Source organism: Tetrahymena thermophila, assembly GCF_000189635.1.
Source record: "Tetrahymena thermophila SB210 genomic scaffold scf_8254663, whole genome shotgun sequence".
NCBI classification, from domain to species: Eukaryota; Ciliophora; class Oligohymenophorea; order Hymenostomatida; family Tetrahymenidae; genus Tetrahymena; species Tetrahymena thermophila.
In genome coordinates, this window is record NW_002476430.1 from 51,783 (window position 1) to 71,566 (window position 19,784).

At 22.0% G+C, this 19,784-nt stretch overlaps 5 protein-coding genes across 5 annotated transcripts; 2 read left to right on the forward strand and 3 right to left on the reverse strand. All coding sequences in view use genetic code 6, as the record gives it.

Annotated features, from left to right (window-relative positions):
* Positions 1-196: 196 nt before the first annotated feature.
* On the reverse strand, positions 197-3,438 carry TTHERM_00854310 (cyclic nucleotide-binding domain protein; the record flags this gene model as incomplete). Its single annotated transcript, XM_001014497.3, has 2 exons — positions 197-2,506; positions 2,983-3,438. 2 exons carry the CDS (start codon positions 3,436-3,438, stop codon positions 197-199), a joined length of 2,766 nt encoding a protein of 921 aa, XP_001014497.3.
* Positions 3,439-3,572: 134 nt separating this feature from the next.
* Positions 3,573-3,840, forward strand: TTHERM_000854319 (hypothetical protein; the record flags this gene model as incomplete). The annotated part of the gene is made up of 2 exons (XM_012797338.1): positions 3,573-3,615; positions 3,716-3,840. 2 exons carry the CDS (start codon positions 3,573-3,575, stop codon positions 3,838-3,840), a joined length of 168 nt encoding a protein of 55 aa, XP_012652792.1.
* Positions 3,841-4,070: 230 nt separating this feature from the next.
* On the reverse strand, positions 4,071-4,554 carry TTHERM_00854320 (hypothetical protein; the record flags this gene model as incomplete). Its single annotated transcript, XM_001014498.2, has 2 exons — positions 4,071-4,106; positions 4,162-4,554. The coding sequence occupies 2 exons, from the start codon at positions 4,552-4,554 to the stop codon at positions 4,071-4,073; spliced, it is 429 nt and encodes a 142-aa protein (XP_001014498.2).
* A 2,220-nt stretch (positions 4,555-6,774) lies between these two features.
* On the forward strand, positions 6,775-11,455 carry TTHERM_000854321 (hypothetical protein; the record flags this gene model as incomplete). Its single annotated transcript, XM_012797339.1, has 10 exons — positions 6,775-6,813; positions 6,866-6,921; positions 7,263-7,358; positions 7,616-7,705; positions 8,002-8,091; positions 8,390-8,424; positions 10,414-10,465; positions 10,764-10,853; positions 11,120-11,209; positions 11,371-11,455. The coding sequence occupies 10 exons, from the start codon at positions 6,775-6,777 to the stop codon at positions 11,453-11,455; spliced, it is 723 nt and encodes a 240-aa protein (XP_012652793.1).
* Positions 11,456-11,942: 487 nt separating this feature from the next.
* On the reverse strand, positions 11,943-16,519 carry TTHERM_00854350 (cyclic nucleotide-binding domain protein; the record flags this gene model as incomplete). Its single annotated transcript, XM_001014501.2, has 5 exons — positions 11,943-14,270; positions 14,975-15,495; positions 15,649-15,663; positions 15,799-15,846; positions 16,021-16,519. The coding sequence occupies 5 exons, from the start codon at positions 16,517-16,519 to the stop codon at positions 11,943-11,945; spliced, it is 3,411 nt and encodes a 1,136-aa protein (XP_001014501.2).
* Between the last annotated feature and the right edge of the window lie 3,265 nt (positions 16,520-19,784).

Below are 19,784 nucleotides of genomic sequence, written 5' to 3' on the forward strand. Positions count from 1 at the left end.
GGATTATGAAGAATATAAATAGAAATTTTAGCAATTTTTCATTTAATTATTAGATAATTTTTGTCTTCTACATAAATTTTAGTTAGTATTTTTTAATTAAATAAGTTAATTTATTATCAAAATAAGTATTTTGATCCAAGTCTTTTTTTAAATTAGAATGGAAATTATTTTATATAAATCTTTTTAATTATTTTATTCAGTTATTTTAAAAAATATTTTAGTTTCCTAGGCCATTTTTGTCAAAGATTGGCTTTCTTCTTTGTCCGTTGATAAGACAAGCACGGATTTTCCTTTTGGAGTGTATAGTTCTTCTTGGTTGCTGCTACTATTTGATTTTTTTAATGACATTATTAAAATTAAATGTAGGATAGTAATACTAAAAATTTTTAATTTTATCGAATAGCTGCATTTCTAAAAACTCCCATTCGAACTATTGGATGAAATCTAAGATTTTAGATTATTTTTATTCATAAATTTCAGGAGAATATTTGAGCTATTTTTACTGAATTCGCTCGAAATATTGGTTTTCAAATACTTAAGAACGTATAACAAATTACTCTAAATTCTTTTAATTAGGGTAAAAGCTTTAAAAATTAGTTTCTTAGGTAATTGTGCTCTTTCTTCTTTCAGGACGCTTGTATTTTTGCTAATCGATAGTTGGATATTTACTGATTTGCTACTCAAATAGCTACTTTCTAAAATGATCTTAATTGTTAGATTTATCTGTGCTTTCTAAAATCTAATTTGATTGTCTACTGTAGTCTTCTAAGATATTAAATTGCGATTAAATTTATATATATTAGTCTGGTAGAGGTATTTTCTTTTAAGAACTGCTGCTTGTATTTTAATACTAACTAAAGCTGCATTTTTGCTATTTTTAAACCATATTTTAGCATTTTATTTACTGAAAATATCTTTGAGCTTTTATTTTAAAATTATTAGTATCAGTGTCTGAAGTCTCTTAGATATCAGAATCTTCAATTGTATTTGTCTTGAAGTTTTTGATGCTAGCAAAATTTGAATTTTAAACGTAAATAGGCTAAATTAATTCACTGCTTGGTATCAAATCTTCTGAGGCGATTGAGTTTTTTTTAGGTAATTCGTCTTTTTTAAAAGTTATTCTTTTTATTGCTTGCCTGTTGCTTTAGCATCCAGTTAAATTTTTGGAATATTATTTCATATTAGATTGTTATTTCTATGTAATTATTTAAGGTTTGGAGTCATTTAATTAGTTCACATCGATAAGAACTACATCATCTGTATTCAACACTTTATTGTTTTATCCAATTATTTTTTACAATTCACTATGATCGCAATCAACTTATTATTATTATTATTTTTATTATATTTCTTATTGATGCTGTGGTTTTTGTATATCTTGCGAACTCTTAAATAAAATAGTAGGATTTTCATCAGCAGCAGCAGTAAATGATTCTAAATTATCTGATGAAATAGGAGACTTCTGTTTTAACTAAGAGTTGTGGTTTGATGGCTTTTCTTTTTCAGATTAATTAAAGATGCTTCCCCCTTAAGATCCTGTATATTAGTCATTATGACTAGATTCATCATGCTATTATTTTTAGTTCTACTCAAAATACATCGTTTAAATCTATGGCGCGGCTAGTAGATCAGACGTGTTAATAGAAATCTTTCTATCCTCTAAGAAAGTTTAAACTTTTTTATTACTTAAAAAGCTATATTTTTAATTTGTTTTTAACCTTTATAGCTGCTCCATAGTCTGTTCATCTATATAAGAACTTTCCAAGCTTTCGCTAAATATTTGGTCATTTAATATTTTATAGGCATCATTTAAGCAGTAATCGATATTATTAAGTGCACTGTATTTTTTATTCCTTCTTTAAATGGGATATCTTTGCTTTATAGCAACTGATCTGAAAGCCTTAGCAGCTATTAATCTTTTTGATACTGTAAAATGAATTTTATTGCATTCTTGTATGAGATGAGATTTGTCACCACAAGAAAAACATTTTGATTGAATTAGATTGTAGCTGCTTTTGAAGAGCAAAGCTTCTTTTATCATGCAAAATGTTTCATAATCATCATTGCTTTCTTTAACTATTTCAAGAAATTTTAATCTTTCCATTTTATAAACAACACAAAAATCAATAGCTCTTGCTGATGAACTTCTGCTCCCTCCAGTAATAAAAGCGATCTCTCCAAAATAGCTTGATTTTTGTAATTTTTTGACTAAAATCTATCCTTCCTACTTTTTTTGCGAAGTTTCTTGAATAATTTCTACTTCTCCTTTGACTAAAAAGAACAAAGAACAATCGTTAACTTCGTCTTAGTGAAAAATGTATTCACCAGGAGAAAAAAGCATTTCCTTCATAATGGAAATAAGTTTATTTTAAGTCTTTAGCTAAGAAATAAATGGAATGTCTTTCAAATACTTCCCTCTTACATTTTTCATCAAATCATTTTTCAATTAATCTGAAAGTTAATTTATAATTATTTATTCTTAGTTTTTCTTTACCTCGTTTGATTCCTATTATTAAAAGAAATTATTAAATTTTACAAGAAGTTCATTTTGCTTTTTTAATTTTAATATTCGAAAAAAAACTATTGAAGTAAAATAGAAAATTCCAACCAATTATCAAATAAATAAATGTTCTAAATTTAAACATTTTCATTGCACCATTTATAATATTTGTTAAATTGACTACAATAATAAGCTTTTTCTCCAAATGATTTAATTTCACTTTTGATAATAAATTAAAAAAAGATATTTTTAGATCTATTTTTTATTCACTAATGAATAGATTTACAATGTTCCTTAATAAATTCCTTCTATTTATAAACATACTAATAAACCTTTAGGTTGATGTTTTATCATTCTATAAAATTTCATTAAATCAAACAAACAAATTTTAATTCAAATATGACTTTTTATTGATTTATTTTTGTAAATTTAGAAATGAAATTCATTAATTAATAAAAAATTAAAGAAAAAAATGAATTTACCTTGTAATAATACTTCAAATAATTTGATACTTTAGCTCTCAAATCAGAATCAACATTTTCTTCACGCATAAAAGTGTGAATTATTTGCATGTTTTCTCTGTATGCCTTGTCTTCTTTTTCAGAGTTTTGTATTATTTTACCTATTCTATTTAATGAATAAGCCCAAAAAAACCCTGTTACAAACATCGTTATGATTGTGAATGTCATTTCGGCAGGATTTTGAGGGGTAATATCGCCATAACCGACAGTGCTCATAGTTACTGATAGAAAATAAAATGAATATATGTATTTGATTAGTATGTTATCCTCCTCTACTAGTCCTTTAGCATGAAGCCAAGTGTTATTTTTGCCTAAATTCATTTCGTAAACAGCTATGCCATACCAAAAAAGACAAAATACATGGCAAACGCATCCAATTATAAAAACTAATCTCAGAAGATCTATCATGTATTTCATGTTTTTTTAATAGTTCAGCACATAAGTAACTCGTTATGAAATTTTTATAAACTCATATAATTTTATTAGAATCAGAAAATTAAAAATAGAAAAGTATTTATGATCTAAATGACTACTTAATACTTAAATATATAATGGTATTGCTCCTATTTAATCAAATATAAGCATTTATTTAAGGTAATGTTTTAGAATGACAATTCTATTGATAATTAATTTGCCTCTTACAATAACTCCAGTATTTAATTAAATCAAGATATTTAAATTAATAATTATTAAGCAAACCTGAAAGTAGGATTAAAATATGTCTTCTTTTATCTCGAAGAAGACAACTAAACTAAGAATAAATATTAAAGAAATAATAATGAAAGCAATAAAACAGTCCCATAAAAGTCGAGCACCTGAATAAGGAGAGAATATTGGTAATCTTGAAATGTAGGAAATAAGATAACTTTTAATTACTTATAGCATATCAACTATCTTAAGTAGTTATGGAAATCTCTAGAGTGATCTAATTTTGCTGAAATAAGAAGCTTAATCATTTATAAAATTGTGCTAAACTTCTGTCAATTTCTTAAAAATTCTAAACTTGCTAAAAATTTTGTTTTATAACTATTTTAAGAGTATAATTGCATTCATTGAAAGATGGTGTCTTTGACATTTATTAACATCTTTTTAACAATTAATAGAAAAAATGCTTGATTTGAGCTTTTTTAATTATTCTACTTTATCTTAATTTAGATCTTCTACATGACTGTTTACTTATGAGGATTATTTGCTCCAGCTACTCGTTTTGCTACTCGTTACAGTTGCTTACTTTTTACTTGTAGTATCTTAAATTTTATTTGAAGTAACATTTTAGCTGTGACTGTAGCTTTAAGCTTGGCTATTTTCATTTATTTGTTCCAAATCTACAGATTCACCTCTTCGCATAGGAATGTCGTAATACTCCTCTTAAGACTAGTATCTTTAGTCTGCTATTCTCACATGGTTAAATGCCTCCTAAAAAGAATCTAAGATGCTTTCATTTCTGTCAATAAAGTTAATTTTTGAAGAGTTAGGCTGCTAATATATATTTTTTGTTGTAGGACTTTCATTATTATATTTACGCTCACTCATCTCCTATTCTATCTGTAATTCTTGCTTTTTATTTAACCTTAATAACGAAATTTATTAAAATTACAACAAACTTCACACATAAATTAATTGCCTTGCAAAATTATTGTCTTTCTGAACTGTGTTTAATTTTTTTAATAAATCCACTCAACACTATTTTTTGCATAAAAAAAGTGTTATATGATAATACGCTATTAAATTGCATAAAAGGCAATATATTACACATAATCATAATAAAAATATATGCTCTCTCTCTCTCTCTCAAAGCAGATTTAAATTTATATCAAAATCACACTTAAAATATTAACAATCTACTCAACATATAAATTATTTTCATTAAGAGATATGTTTTTTTTATATATTCTAAATAAATAAGATTAAAATATTCTTCTTCTTTGATATAAATGAAATAATTTTAAGGATTATTTTATTTTTTCCAAGCTTAATGTTATGCCAAAATCAATCAAGAATGAAAACTTTTATAAAATATTAAAAATTAGACTAGAAATAAATATTTCAGTGCATATTTTTATACTTTTTGATTGTATTTTAAAATAATTGATTCAATTATTTTCTAATCATCTTTTAGATCAAACGGGTTCTTAAGGATTATTTACTTTAAGATCCATCTTAGATCAAAGCTTTTTTGATTGTTGAATGACATAATTATAATTATTTAATGGGTAGGAGTACTTAAGTATTATTGCTTTATCGTGTAGAATCAAAGACAAATAATCCCATTCTATTTAGTTGAGGTATTTTATTAATTTATTATTATCTTAGTTATTTTAATATCATTATTTTACACTCTTTTTACCTATTACTTATCATCTTATTTATAAATAATTTAATTTAGTAAACTCTTCATTTACTATTATGAGATGTTGTGATTATTTAATTATTTTATCTCACTGGAAATAATGCTAATTTCAAGTCACTTTCTAATTAAATATTATTTTCAGAACTAATCTTTAGCTTGCTTTAGTCTAATTATAGCTATTCATGAGTTATCCATAATTTTTTGAATTAATTATTTATCTTTATTTGTTTTTTCTTTCTTAGCTTTTCAGATAAGCTATCTGTAAATTTATCTATTTTGCGTTGCTTGGAGATTGTGTAATATTTCTTATAATAAAATAATTTTCGTTGGTGTAAATATCATCTACTTCTTCTTAACTGATGAAATATTTATCTAATTAATTGTTTTCTAAGCTTTTGCTTACCATTTAATCATTGAAAAACATTATTGGTGAAATTAGATATAAATCTAACTGAAGTATTTTAAATTTTTTATTTCTTTTATTGAAATTTTGATAACTCAAATGAGGAGCCAGCCAACTAAAAAGCCTTTAAATATAAGATATTCTTTAAGCCAGTAAAGCGTATTATAGGATAGTTGCTAATTAAATGAAACTAACAGCTACTAGAAAAGCATTTTGTTTTGGAAATATTTTAGTAGCTTTATAAAGTTAAAGCTTCCTTTATCATAGATAATGTCTTGAAATCTACTTAATTTTTTAAAAAAATCAAGAAATTTCTATCTTTCTAAATTATAAACCATCAGAAATATATTGCTCGATTAGAAGCACTTCTTATAGAGCCTGTCTGTGATGAAAGATATTTATCTAATAATAAATTCTTCTAGAAAATTATTATTGATTAATATATGTCAAACAATAATATCATAAAATTTAATAGAAATTCGTGTTTTCTTTTCTATATTTGTGATGTAAAAGAATAATGCAATAAAGTATAAAAGCTCTTATTGACTGCATGAAATTTTTTACCAAAATAACATGTTTTTGCAAAATAAAAATAAAGAATATTTTAAATATATATTAATATATGTTATATAAATATTTTCTCATTATTGGACTATATTAAAAAATAATAAATAAAAATTAATTTATTAAAATTTAATTTCTTTAATTCTAAATTTTTTTTCAACATATGACTGACTAATAATCTTTGATTCTATCTATTTACATTTTAAGTAAAAGTTTTAAATAAAAATATTAAGATTTATAAATAAATGTTACACTAACTTTTTGAATATCTTTCCTAAAAGCAAATTTATAAATTTTAGTTGATAATTATGACAATTTATTTGTTCTTTTAATCTAAATTAATTTGGTTAAAAGTAAATTACTTTATTAATATTAAAATTAATTAATTAAATTTTAATAAATTGCTATTCAATATTTTTGAAAAGAAAAAAAATAAATGATATAATAGAAAAATTATTTCAACATTCTAAAAAAAGTAAATATCTATCTTTTTATTAATATTATTTCATTTTTATTAATAAAAAAAGTTTTTAAACTCTTCACTTGAATTGCATTAGGTTCTCCATCTTGATCTAAGCAAGAGGTATATATACTAAATTTATTAATCTTTTTTTAATTTAATTGTTATTTACAATATTTTCTAATAGAAATTTTCATCTACATTCATTCATTCGTTTTTATTTTTTCAAATATTTTTTTTATTTTTTAATATTTGATATTTTTTATTCTTTATTTCATAATAATTAACTAATTACATTTTTTTTTTGTTTATTAATTTAACTTATTTTTTGATTTTCTATTTTTTATTTTATTATTAATTAATTATTTCATTCATTTCATAATATTTCTTTATTTTTTCCTTCTAAATAACTAACTAACTAACTAACTAACTAACTAATTAGCTATATATTTTTTCTTAAAAAGGTTTAATACTGATAAAATTTATGATAAAGAGGCATAAGATTTAGGTTCTTGTTTAGGAAAATGCACTAATCTCTCAGATTTGACAGTTGATCTTGAGTAAAAAACAGTTTATTTGTTTATATTTTTTAATTAAAAATTAGTTGGGCAAGGCAACTAAAAATAGGTATTCGATTAATCTTCATAAAAATTTTTTGATAATGATTATTCGTTTATGCAGCCTAATTGTTAATTATAAAAACTTCCCCCTCGTGCGTGAAAGGGTTAATTAATTAATTTCTTATTATTTCATATTTTTTCTTCATTTTTCATTCTAACCAACTAATTAGTTTTTTTTATTTTCAATATTTAAAAAGTGGAAATTCTATTGGTGCAATTGGTGCATAAGGCTTAGGTTCTGATTTAGGAAACTGTATTAATCTCTAAAATTTGACATTTCAACTTTAGTAAAAATAGTTTATTTATTTTTGATTGAAGATATTTTTTAAAATAAAAATAAATTTAAGACAGTTTTAGAATCTCTTTTAATTTTTTAATTTTTAATTTTATTTATATTTATTTATTTCCCTTTCCTTTTTTATTCATAATGTTTTTTCTTTCTTTTTTTATTAATTTACATTTTTAATTTTTGCTATTATTTTCAATTAATTAATTTCTTATTATTTTATATTTTTTTCTTCATTTTTTCCTCCTAACTAACTAATTAGCAATTTTTTTTTTTTTTTTTTCAATATTTAAAAAGTGGAAATAAAATTGATGCTTTAGGTGCATCAAGTTTGTGTTCTGATTTAGGAAAGTGTGCTAATCTCTCAAATTTGTCACTTTAACTTTAGTAAAAAGAGTTTTTTTTGTCTTAGATTGTGATATTTTTAAAATAAAAATGAATTTAAAATAATATAATTAATTAATTAACTAACTAACTGACTCTTTTAATTTTTTATTGCTTTTTATTTGAGTTATTTTTCTTTTTTAATTCTGCTTGTGTTAACTGATTCTTTGATTTTTAGCTTTTGTTTTTTATTATTAATTTATTAATTCATTTCTTATTAAATCATTTTTGTTTTCTTTACTAACTAATTAGCTAAATATGTATATATATAGAATAATTTTTTTTTTCAAAATTTAAAAAGTGGAAATTAAATTGGTGAAGGTGCATCAGGCTTAGGTTCTGATTTAGGAAAGTGTGCTAATCTCTCAAATTTGACACTTCAACTTTAGTAAAAATAGTTTATTTATTTTGAATTGTGATATTTTTAAAAATAAAAATGAATTTAAAATAAATAAATAACTTTTTTAATTTATTGATTAGCTTTTTATTTGATTTATTTTTCTTTTTTTTAATTATGTTTGTGTTTTTTATTTTTTTGTTAATTTAACTCATTTATTTTTTAATTTTTAAATTTTGCTTTTATTTTTATTAATTAATGAATTTCTTATTATTTCATATTTTTTCTTAATTTTTACCTTCTAATTAACTAAATATTTTCTTCAATATTAAAAAAGTGCAAATATAATTGGTGATTGAATTGAATTGAAATACTCGCACATAAAAATGCACTCAGAATACATCTTAAATATAAAATTTAATGATAGGTTAATTTAATTTATTTATATTATTAAAATTTTTAAATCACACAAACTACACTATCTGTCATACCTGTCATACATTCAAAACTCAGAAACTCAGAAACTCTGAAACTCAGAAACTCAGAAACTCAGAAACTCAGAAACTCTGAAACTCAGAAACTCAGAAACTCAAACTACACTATATCCTAAATTTTTACAAAATTAATTTTCATAAAATTTTCAGTATTTTTTAATAGGAAAATAAATTTAAAACAATATTTTTCACTCTATTAATTTATTTATTTATTCGCTTTTTATTTGAGCTATTTTGTTTTTTTTAATTCTGTATATGTTTTTATTCTTTTTAATTTGTTAATTTAACTGATTCTTTCATTTTCAACTTTATTTTATAATTAATGAATAAATTTTTTATTATTTCATATTTTTTCTTCGTTTTTTCCTTCAAAATAATAAGTTAACAATATATTTTAATTTAAAAAGTGGAAATTAAATTGGTGCAATTGGTGCATCTGGCTTAGGTTCTGGTTTAGGAAAGTGCACTAATCTCTCAAATTTGACACTTCAACTTTAGTAAAAACAGTTTATTAGTTTTGGATTGTGGTATTTTTTAATAGGAACATAAATTTAAAACAATATTATTAACTCTATTAATTAATTTATTTATTTATTTGCTTTTTATTTGAGCTATTTTTGTTTTTATTCTTTTTACTTTGTTAATTTAATTGATTCTTTCATTTTCAACTTTACTTTATAATTAATTAATCAATTTTTTGTTATTTCATATTTTTTCTTCGTTTTTTCCTTCAAAATGATAAGTTAACAATATATTTTAATTTAAAAAGTGGAAGTTAAATTGGTGCAATTGGTGCATCAGGCTTAGGCTCTGGTTTAGGAAAGTGCACTAATCTCTCAAATTTGACACTTCAACTTTAGTAAAAATAGTTTAGGATTGTGATATTAAATTTATCTTTTTATTTAATTTATTTTTTCTTTTTTTATAATTCTGTTTGAGTTTTTTTATTTATTTCTTACTTTTTTAATTTAACTGATTCCTTCATTTTCAATTTTTGCTTTTATTTTTAATTAATTCTTATTATTTTATATAACTAATTAACTATCATTTTTTTCTTCAATATTTAAAAAGTGGAAATTAAATTGGTGAAGGTGCATCAGTATTAGGCTCTGAATTAGGAAAGTGCACAAATCTCTAAAATTTGACACTTGATCTTTAGTAAATATAGTTTAAATGTTTTGAATTGTGAAATTTTTAAAAATAAAAATGAATTTAAAATAATATAAATCATTAACTCTTTTAATTTATTTATTTATTAGCTTTTTATTTTATTTATTTTTCTTTTTTTAATTCTGCTTGTTTTTTTTCTTCTTTCTTTCTTTATTAATTTAACTCATTTTTTCATTTTCAACTTTTGCTTTTATTATTAATTAATTTCTTATTATTTCATATTTTTTCTTCATTTTTTACTATTTACTCACTAATTTATTATATTTTTTCTTCAATATTTATAAAGATATAATGACATTGATGAAATTAGTTCATAAAACTTAGGTTATGGTTTAGGAAAATGCACTAATCTCTCAAATTTGACACTTGATCTTTCGTAAAAACAGCTTATTTGTTTTGCATTGTGATATTTTTGAATATAAAAATAAATTTAAAAAATATAACTAACTAACTAACTCTTTTAATTTATTTTTTAGCTTTTCTTTGGGCTATTTTTCTTTCTTTTAATTCTGCTTGTGTTCTTTTTACTATCTTTCTTTATTAATTTAAATGATTTTTCCATTTTCAACTTTTGCTTTTAGCATTAATTTCTTATTATTTCATATTATTTCTTCTTTTTTTCCTTCTAACTAACAAACTAATTAACTCTTTATTTATTCTTAAATATTAAAAAGCAATAATACAATTGGTGATGAAGGTTTAATAGGTTTAGGCTCTGGTTTAGGAAATTGCACAAATCTCTCAAATTTGACATTTAAACTTTAGTAAAATGATTTATCAATATTGTATTGTGATATTTTTAAAATAAAATAAATTTAAAGAAATATAATTAATTTATTTATTTACTTTTTATTTTAATTATTTTTCTTTTTAAATTCTGCTTGTGTTTTTTTATTTTATTCCTTGCTAATTTAACTGGTTTTTTCATTTTCAACTTTTGCTTTTATTATTAATTAATTAATTTCTTATTATTTCATATTTTTTCATTCTAACTAACTAACTATATATCTTTTTTTCATTACTAAAACAGTATGAATTAAATTAGCTTTGTAGGTGCTTCCTGCTTAGGTTCTGGTTTACGAAAATGCACTAATCTCTTAAATTTGAAAGTTGATTTTGAGTAAAAACATTTTATTAGTTTTTGATTGTCATATTTTTTATTATAATAATGAATTAAAATTTTTATTCAAGTCATCCTTTTTTTTATTTGTTGATTGGAAATAAATATATTATGTTTTTAAAAAATTTAATTTAATTTTTAAAAATAATTTATGTTAAAAGTTATATCGAAATCTGTGAATCATAAAAATTAGAAGTAAAGTTTCTCAAATCGAAAAGATTAGTTGTCTTAGAAATTATATATTGATATAAAAAATGGTGTAAATAGGACTAATAAATATAAATAAATTTGAATAATATATAAATATGTTTTATTTTACAAATTTTGTAATTGGATAATTTAACCTAAAATATAGATAGATAGAATAAATAAAATTAATCTTATACTTTTAGCAATATAGAATTAAAAATAAAACTTTTATAATTGTTTAAAAATAAATAAATAAATAAATAAATAAATAAAAGAATCAATTAAATATTTATTTTTAGTTAAATTTTATAAAAAATGCTCAAAGCAGATTTAAATTTATATAAAAAGAACATTTAAAATATTATTGATTGACTTAACATACATACAAAATGTTTTAACTTAAAAGATAAGCTTATTTATATTTACTAGTGATCGACAGAATAAGGCTTTTTTGATTCAGCTGAATACAGAATAATTTAATAATTTTAAAATTTATTTGCTAAAAAAAATTAAGAAAAAAAACTTTTAAAATATAAAAATTATTTCAGTGCATATTTTTATTCTTTTTCTGTGTATTTTAAAATAATTGATGCAATTATTTTCTTCTCGTTTTTTAGACCAAACAAGTTCTTAAGGATTGTTTGCTTTTAAGGTCCTTCTTCGATTAGAAAACTTTTTTGATTTTTTGAATGATGTAAGTATAATTATTTAAAGGGTAGTAATACTTAAATATTCTTGCTTTATCGAATAGAATCAAAGACAAATATTCCCATTCTATTTAGTTTAAGCATTAAATTAATTTATTATTATCTTATACAGTAGGCAAGATCGTTTTAAAGTTAATATTCTACTAACCTATTGCTTTCATTTCATTTAACGTAAGTAATTCAGTTTAAAAATCATAAAAGTTAGTTTTCTTTTGATGGGTATTTTCTTCTGCTTTAAATTCAAAACTTGAAGGAATTGAAAAGTCAGTGAAGTCGTTGATTCTCTTTTTTGTGGGATGATCCTCTTTTATTGACTTAAATTTGAGGTTCTAAAAATCTAAAACGGGCTTTTTTATGCTTTCCTCTAAGCTTGCACATTTTTGCTTATTATGATCAATCAATTAAAGTAATTTGCCTTATTCATCAGATATATTGATTGAAGATGGAACTTTTTACGTTTCTAATTAAACGGATTTTCTAGGAGAAATTGTATTTTATGATTGAATGAAAAAAGGTTTTTGGCTCTTTTTTATTTGGAGAGCTAAAGTTTTGCTTTTTATTTATTTAAATAAATTCATTTTTGTTGTTTTACTGGTATTGCTTAAAGAGCTAAACCCGTCGCAGCTTTATCCATTTTCATTAACATTCTCACTAAGGGAATTTTACATCTTTATTGAAGACTCCATTTTTTAGAATGGGATTTGACAGCTTTAAATACAATCATAGCTATTTATTTTAATATCATTATTTTACATTCCTTTTCCTTACTATTTATCGTCTTATTTGTAACTAATTTACTTTAATAAACTCTATCTTTTACTATTATGAGGTATTGTGATTGTTTAATTATTTTGTCTCACAGGAAATAATGTTAATTTCAAATCACTTTCTAATTAAATCCTATCTTCAGAACTAATCTAAAGCTTGCTTTAATCTATTTATATCTATTCATGACTGCTTACTATGTAAATAGGTTATTCATCATTTTTGGCATTATTTATTTATCTTTGTTTGTTCTCCCTTAGCTTTGCAGATTAGATAATTTCATCATTATTATTACTTTATTTGACTATTTCAAATTATGAGTTTTTATGCTTGATATTTACTTAATCAAGAGCAGGATTCTAATCATTATCTAAATATGCTTGGAAATTAGAAGAGTTATACTTCTAAATGCTATTGTCATCATTTTGGTTAATATTTTCGACTACAGAGCACTCATACTGTTAATATTAATTTTATTAATTGTCACTTATTATTGCGTTTTATGAGCTTCCTTTTATCCCATCTTCTATCTGTAAGTTTATTTATTTCGCGCTGTTTAGAGGTTTTGTAATATTTCTTATAACAAAATAATTTTCGTTGCTGTAAATATCATCCACTTCTTCTTAATTGATGAAATATTCATCTAATTGATTGCTTTCAAAGCTTTGGTTTACCATTTAATCATTGAAAAACCTGATTGCTGAACTTAAGCATAAATCGACTAACTGAAGGGGGTTGAATTTTTTATTTTTTCTATCGAACTTTTGATGACTCAAATGTGGCGTAGACTAAAAAGCCTTCACAGCTAAAATATTCTTAGAGGCAGTAAAGTGTATTCTAGGACAATTGCTTATTAAATGAGACTAGCAGTTACAAGAAAAGCATCCTGTCTTGGAAAGATTATAGTTGCTTTTTAAAATTAGAGCTTCCTTCATCATACAGAATGTCTCGTAATCTAGCTAACTTTATTTAAGAATATCAAGAAATTTCTATCTTTCTATCTTATAGACAATGCAGAAGTCTATTGCTCGAACAGAAGCACTTCTTCTAGAGCCTGTGATGAATGAGATTTCTCCAAAGTAGTTTTATTTTTGTATATTTTTTATTAAAAACGGATTTTCTTTATCATTCTAATTTTCTAATAAAACTTAAACTTCTCCTTTCACCAAATAAAATAAAGAGCAATCACTTAAATCTTCTTGATGGAAAATATATTCACCAGGCGAAAAAAGTACCTCATTCATGATAGAAATCAGTTTGCTTTTCGACTCCATCTGTTTAATGAAAGGTATATTCTGCAAGTATTTTCCCTTCACTTCCTTCATCAAATCTGTCTTTAACTACTCAGAAAGTTAATTAATTATTATGTGCTCTTGGCTCTTCTATACTTCATTAGTCTCCTTTAATTATTTCATAAAAAAATTATTTGAATTATCATTATTTAGCTCTAATAAATAATTAAGGAGAAACCTTAAAATTATTTAATTGTTTAATACATAGAATTATAATAATTAATTCTTTTTATATTTTAAAAATAAATCACAATTTATTTTTGATTATTAATTAATGTCAAGAATATTTCAAATTCTTTTATCAATTTTATTAAAATTTATAGAAAATTCTGTTTTTATTTATAAAACATTATTTGTTAAAAATGTATTTAAAATATAAAAATAGACTTTCAAATTATTCATTCTTTATTAAATTAACTGATTTTAAAAGAGTCATTATTATAATATAATCAAATACAAAGCTTATTAATTTAAAAATGAGCTTAAAAAAATAAGTAAAATAATCCATTCATTATTATAAAATTACTTAGATTATGAATTAAAAAAATATTTTGTCAATTTTTGAGGAAATCCAAATATAAAAAATAAAAAAGTAGATTTTATTTCATTTATTTTATCTGCAAAAATGTTTAGTAAATGCTTTAAAAATCATTTAATAAATGAATGACTTAAAATTTAATTAATTATAAAAACTGTAAATTTTAAATTATTTTCTTTCTTTCTGATTGATTATTAATTAATTTTGATTGATTTTATTTGGGTAATCTCAAAATAAATTTTAATTTGTGTAAGTAACTAATTAATAAATTTACTTTGTAGTAATATTGGAGATAATTAGAAACTTTAGCTCTCAGACCAGAATCAACGTTTTCCACGCGCATAAAATCATGAATTATTTACATGTTTTATCTGTATGATTTCTCTTACATTTCAGAATTAGAAATTATTTTTCCTATTCTGTTCAGAGAATACGCCCAAAAAAAGCCTGTGACAAACATGGTAATCACTGTGAACACCATTTCGAGAGGGTTTTAAGGAGTAATATCGCCATATCCGACAGTTATCATAGTCACAGAGAGAAAATAAAAGGAATATATATATCTTATTAATATGCTATTTTCTTCAATGAGATTTTAAGCATGAAGCCAGGTATCTTTTTTGCCGATACTAGTCTCATAAGATGCTATTCCATACCAGAATAAACAGAAAGTGTGACAAATACAAATAATAATAAAAACTAATCTTAATAAATCTATTGTATTCTTCATGTTTTTCTGGTAGTTTAAAACATAAGTGACTCTTTCTTAAATTTTCCAAAATTCATACAATTTGGCTAGAAATAAAATATTAAGTATCTACAAATAATTGTTATTGAATTAGTAGCTTATCATCTAAAAATACAAAGGGATCATTCCTATTTAATCGAGGATCATCATTTTCTTCAGATACTATTTCGCTATTTAAATTCGATCAACTATTAATTTACCTTTGATTATTACTCCTGTGTTGAAATAAATTATTATATTAAAATTAAGTGTGAAGAAACAAAATTTAAAGTAGGAATAATACTAATTCTCATCTAATCCAAAAAAGACTATCAGACTAAGGATGAAAATTATTGAAAGTATTAGAATACCAATAAAGCAATCCCATATTAACCTAAATCCACCGAAAGGAGAGAATACTTGAATTTTAGATATTAATTATGCACATTAAGTATTAATCTTTTCAAAACAATTAATTATTTTTTATAAATATGCAAAGCTTTCTAATTAACTATTTTTATTAAAAATAGTAGAACTATCTCCAATGAAATTATGTTAAATTTCATTCAATTTACTTAAAATTCTTAAATTACTGCCTATCTTTCGTTAAAATTCCTTTATAATTAGCATAATCCTCACTGATTACTACAGTTTAAGCAATTTTTCCTATTTTCCTTTTTAAACAGATAGTCTTTTCTGCGTATCCATCTCTGATTTTTCTAATTTCTCTTTAAATAATTCTTCCTATTTACTGCTCTTGCTATTTCTTGTTACAGAAGAGTTCTTGCTTGAAATCCTTTTTATATAATTATCGTCATTCTCGAACTCCTCTAATTAAATTAGCTATAAATCATTTTTGCGTTTCTATCTTTCTTGATGCATACTTTAAACCTTGCTAGTATCGTTTATTTACTCCATATCTACGGACTCTCCTCTCCTCATTGGAATGTCTAAGAGATCTTAATCAAACAATTAATTTCTATTTTTCAAAAAGGAGATGGATAATTGTTATAACTTAACCCCATCAATCTCATTTCTATCAGAAAATTGAGAAATTGAAGCAATATTTCTTCTTTCGCTCATTTGTTGCATTTAAAATAGATCTGTGCTTTAGTTTATCATGTTGATTTATTTATATATTAATTATGTAATTATTTATTAATTCAATAAATTGAAATGTTTAATATTTACTTTGTGTTTGATCCTAGTTTGATTAACTAATTAAAAAAATAAGCTTGAAAGTATTAAAATTGATTTCTTCTTTAATTTTCTGAGAATGTGTAAATATATTTTGACACACAGACAGACAGACATACATATATACATACATCAATACAAAACAATCAATAATTTATCTATAAAATTTATGTTATTTATTTTAACTTCAAGATTCATTTTTATCTTTATTTTAATAATTAATGTTTCTGGTGTTGATTTTATTTGATTTTTGTGATAAAAAAAGTATTATATTACTTTATAACAAATCAGCCAATCTATGAATTTTTTTTAGTTTAATAATAAAATTTTAATTTTTTAAATAACATGTTGCCTTTGATAAAACCTTTATAATTAAAAAAATTAAATAAAAAATTTTTAATTTTAAAATTTCATGATTTTTAGTTATTCTCACAACCCAGCTAGGTGCTCTTCTTATAGTTTACTGTATATAAATAAAGCTAGCTAGTAATAAATTATTGATTTAGTAGATAATTAATTTTCTAACCAGAACAATGAAAACGCTTAGGAGTAAAAAAATAAAATTTTTCTTTATTTTTATAAAATCTGAAATTTGTTAAAAAATAAAAATAAAATCTTAAATGAAAGAACAATCTCTTACAAATTATTTCATATGAGAATAAATTATTATGAATAAAATTGGTTTATATGTTTACTGAGCTTTTTAGCTTTATATTAAAATGGTATATCACCAGAAAAATATAAATTAATTTTTTTAATAAATAAAGCTTGTACAAAGGCTTAAAATTAGTAAAATTAGCACATAATTTATTGTAAAAAAATTAATGAATTTTGATTTATTTAATTATTTTATTACACTTTTATTTTTTTATTATTCAAAATGAACATGTATTTATTTTTTTTTAATGATTTAATTTAAATTCCTAATTAATTAGCAAAAAAATTATAATTTTAAAATAGTTTTTAAGAATTAATTTATATTTTTACTTATTTCTTTTATTTTTATTTTAAAATAGGTTATGATAAGAAATTAATATATTAATTAATTTTTTTCTATTTTAATTTGACTCTGTTGAAAGTTTTAACTTACCAGAAATAAATCAATAATTAATAAAAGAAAATCAAATTTATATATGTATTTATGTTTTCACATCATACTATCTATCTATCTATCTATCTATCTATCTATCTATCTATCTATCTATCTATCTATCTATCTATCTATCTATCTATCTATCTATCTATCTATCTATCTATCTATCTATCTATCTATCTATCTATCTATCTTCCTTTTTTTTATATTACTAAAAATGTATTTTATTTTATACTATCCTCCCATGAATTTAATTCCTCATAAGTTAGCAATACAATTTTAAAATAAGATTTAAACATTTATTGATTAATTGACTGATGATTTCTTTAATATTTATTTTAAAATAGGTTATGATAAGAAAATGATAAACTATTTACATCTTTTTTCTATTTTAATTTGACTCTGTAGATTTTCTATTTAATTTTGAATTTGCAGAAAATTTTAAGTTACTAATATTAACTCACGGGTGCTATTAAAAAAAATAATGTAATCTAAATTGATTATTAGATTCCTGTTCTTTATTAAATAAATAAAATTCTTTATTTTGTTTCTAGAAAGCATTTTAAAAACTAATGTTAAATTTGCTCAATCTATATATATCTATTGTAAAGTTCAAGTTTAAAAAATAATTAATTAATTAATTAGCTATTATATTTTTTAATCAAAAAAAAGTTTAAAATCTAGAAGTCGAAAAAAATATCAATTAAATATTAATATAAATGAGGATATTAGAGAAGGACAACCATCTTTTCCTTCTCTTGAATGGCACAAATATGACAGTTCTTAACTTTATGAATCATCTATCTAAATAGAAAGAAGACTTTGATTTAGTTTTTTTCTTACCTTATTATTACTATGTAATGCTATTTGGAACCTTTGCTGTTATTTTTAAAAGTTATAAAATTGTGTAATTTTATAAAATTATTTGCTACCTAGCTGCTGTTTATTTTGCAATTCAAGCAATATTTCATTTTCCTGCAATATAGAGATTCGTCATAAAAATATAGTATAATTGGGATTAAGTGACAGAAAGTGTTAATGTATTTCGTCTAATAAAATTCTTTTTATCTATTATTCAAATTCTAATAAATGTTTATTATATTAAGCATTTAGATAGATTATTTGAAAAGCCTAGAGATTTAGTTTTTGTGATAATCAACTTTGGCAACCTGATATTATTTAGCTTTGCTTTTATAATATTTTAAACATATTTCCTTGCCTTATTTCCTTTAATTAATTTTTTTGGCCTTTGTATTATTGCAAATGAAAACTAAGGTCTCCTAAAAATTTATAGAGCATTATGTTGCTTCTTAGGTATGCTATTTTCGATTTTAGATATAATTTATCTAGCCCCATTTTTATCATCACTTTATAGCTGTATATTTAATATTGCTCATGATCTTTTTTCTACTATTACTGTTGTGATTTATGTCGCTTTTACAATTTAAATTTTAGTTAATATTTATAGCTTTAAACACGCCAATTAAATATTAAAAGAGATATCTGAAAAACAAATAGGAAATATCAAACAGCTTTAATCTATAGGATAAGATTAAGAAGAAAATCATAAGGAAATAAATTAAAAATGTGAGGAAAATCCATTAACAAATTAATTTATTCAAACATAGGAAAATTAACTCATAAATTATTATGAACAAGTAAGTGAATGAATGAATCAATTTACTTACTTACTTAATTATTATAGAGCTTGCTGATTTATGGTTTTATTGTTTAAATATATAAAAAATGTTAATAGTTTTTAAAAAAAATAATTAATAAGTAAATATTATTTTTTAATTAATTTGAACATTAAATTTTCAATTTATTTATTTTTTTTTACTAATAATGAACTATATTTTATGCTTTTGTCCCAAGAAAATTTAATTCCTAATAAATTAACGATAAAATTTAAAAATTGGATTTAAACAATTATTGATTGACTGATGATTCCTTTAAAATTATAATTCAAAATTGGTTAAAGTAAGAAAATAATGTACTTATTTACATCTTTTTTCTATTCTAATTTGACTCTATGGAAAGCTTTAATTTACTAAAATTAACTCTTAG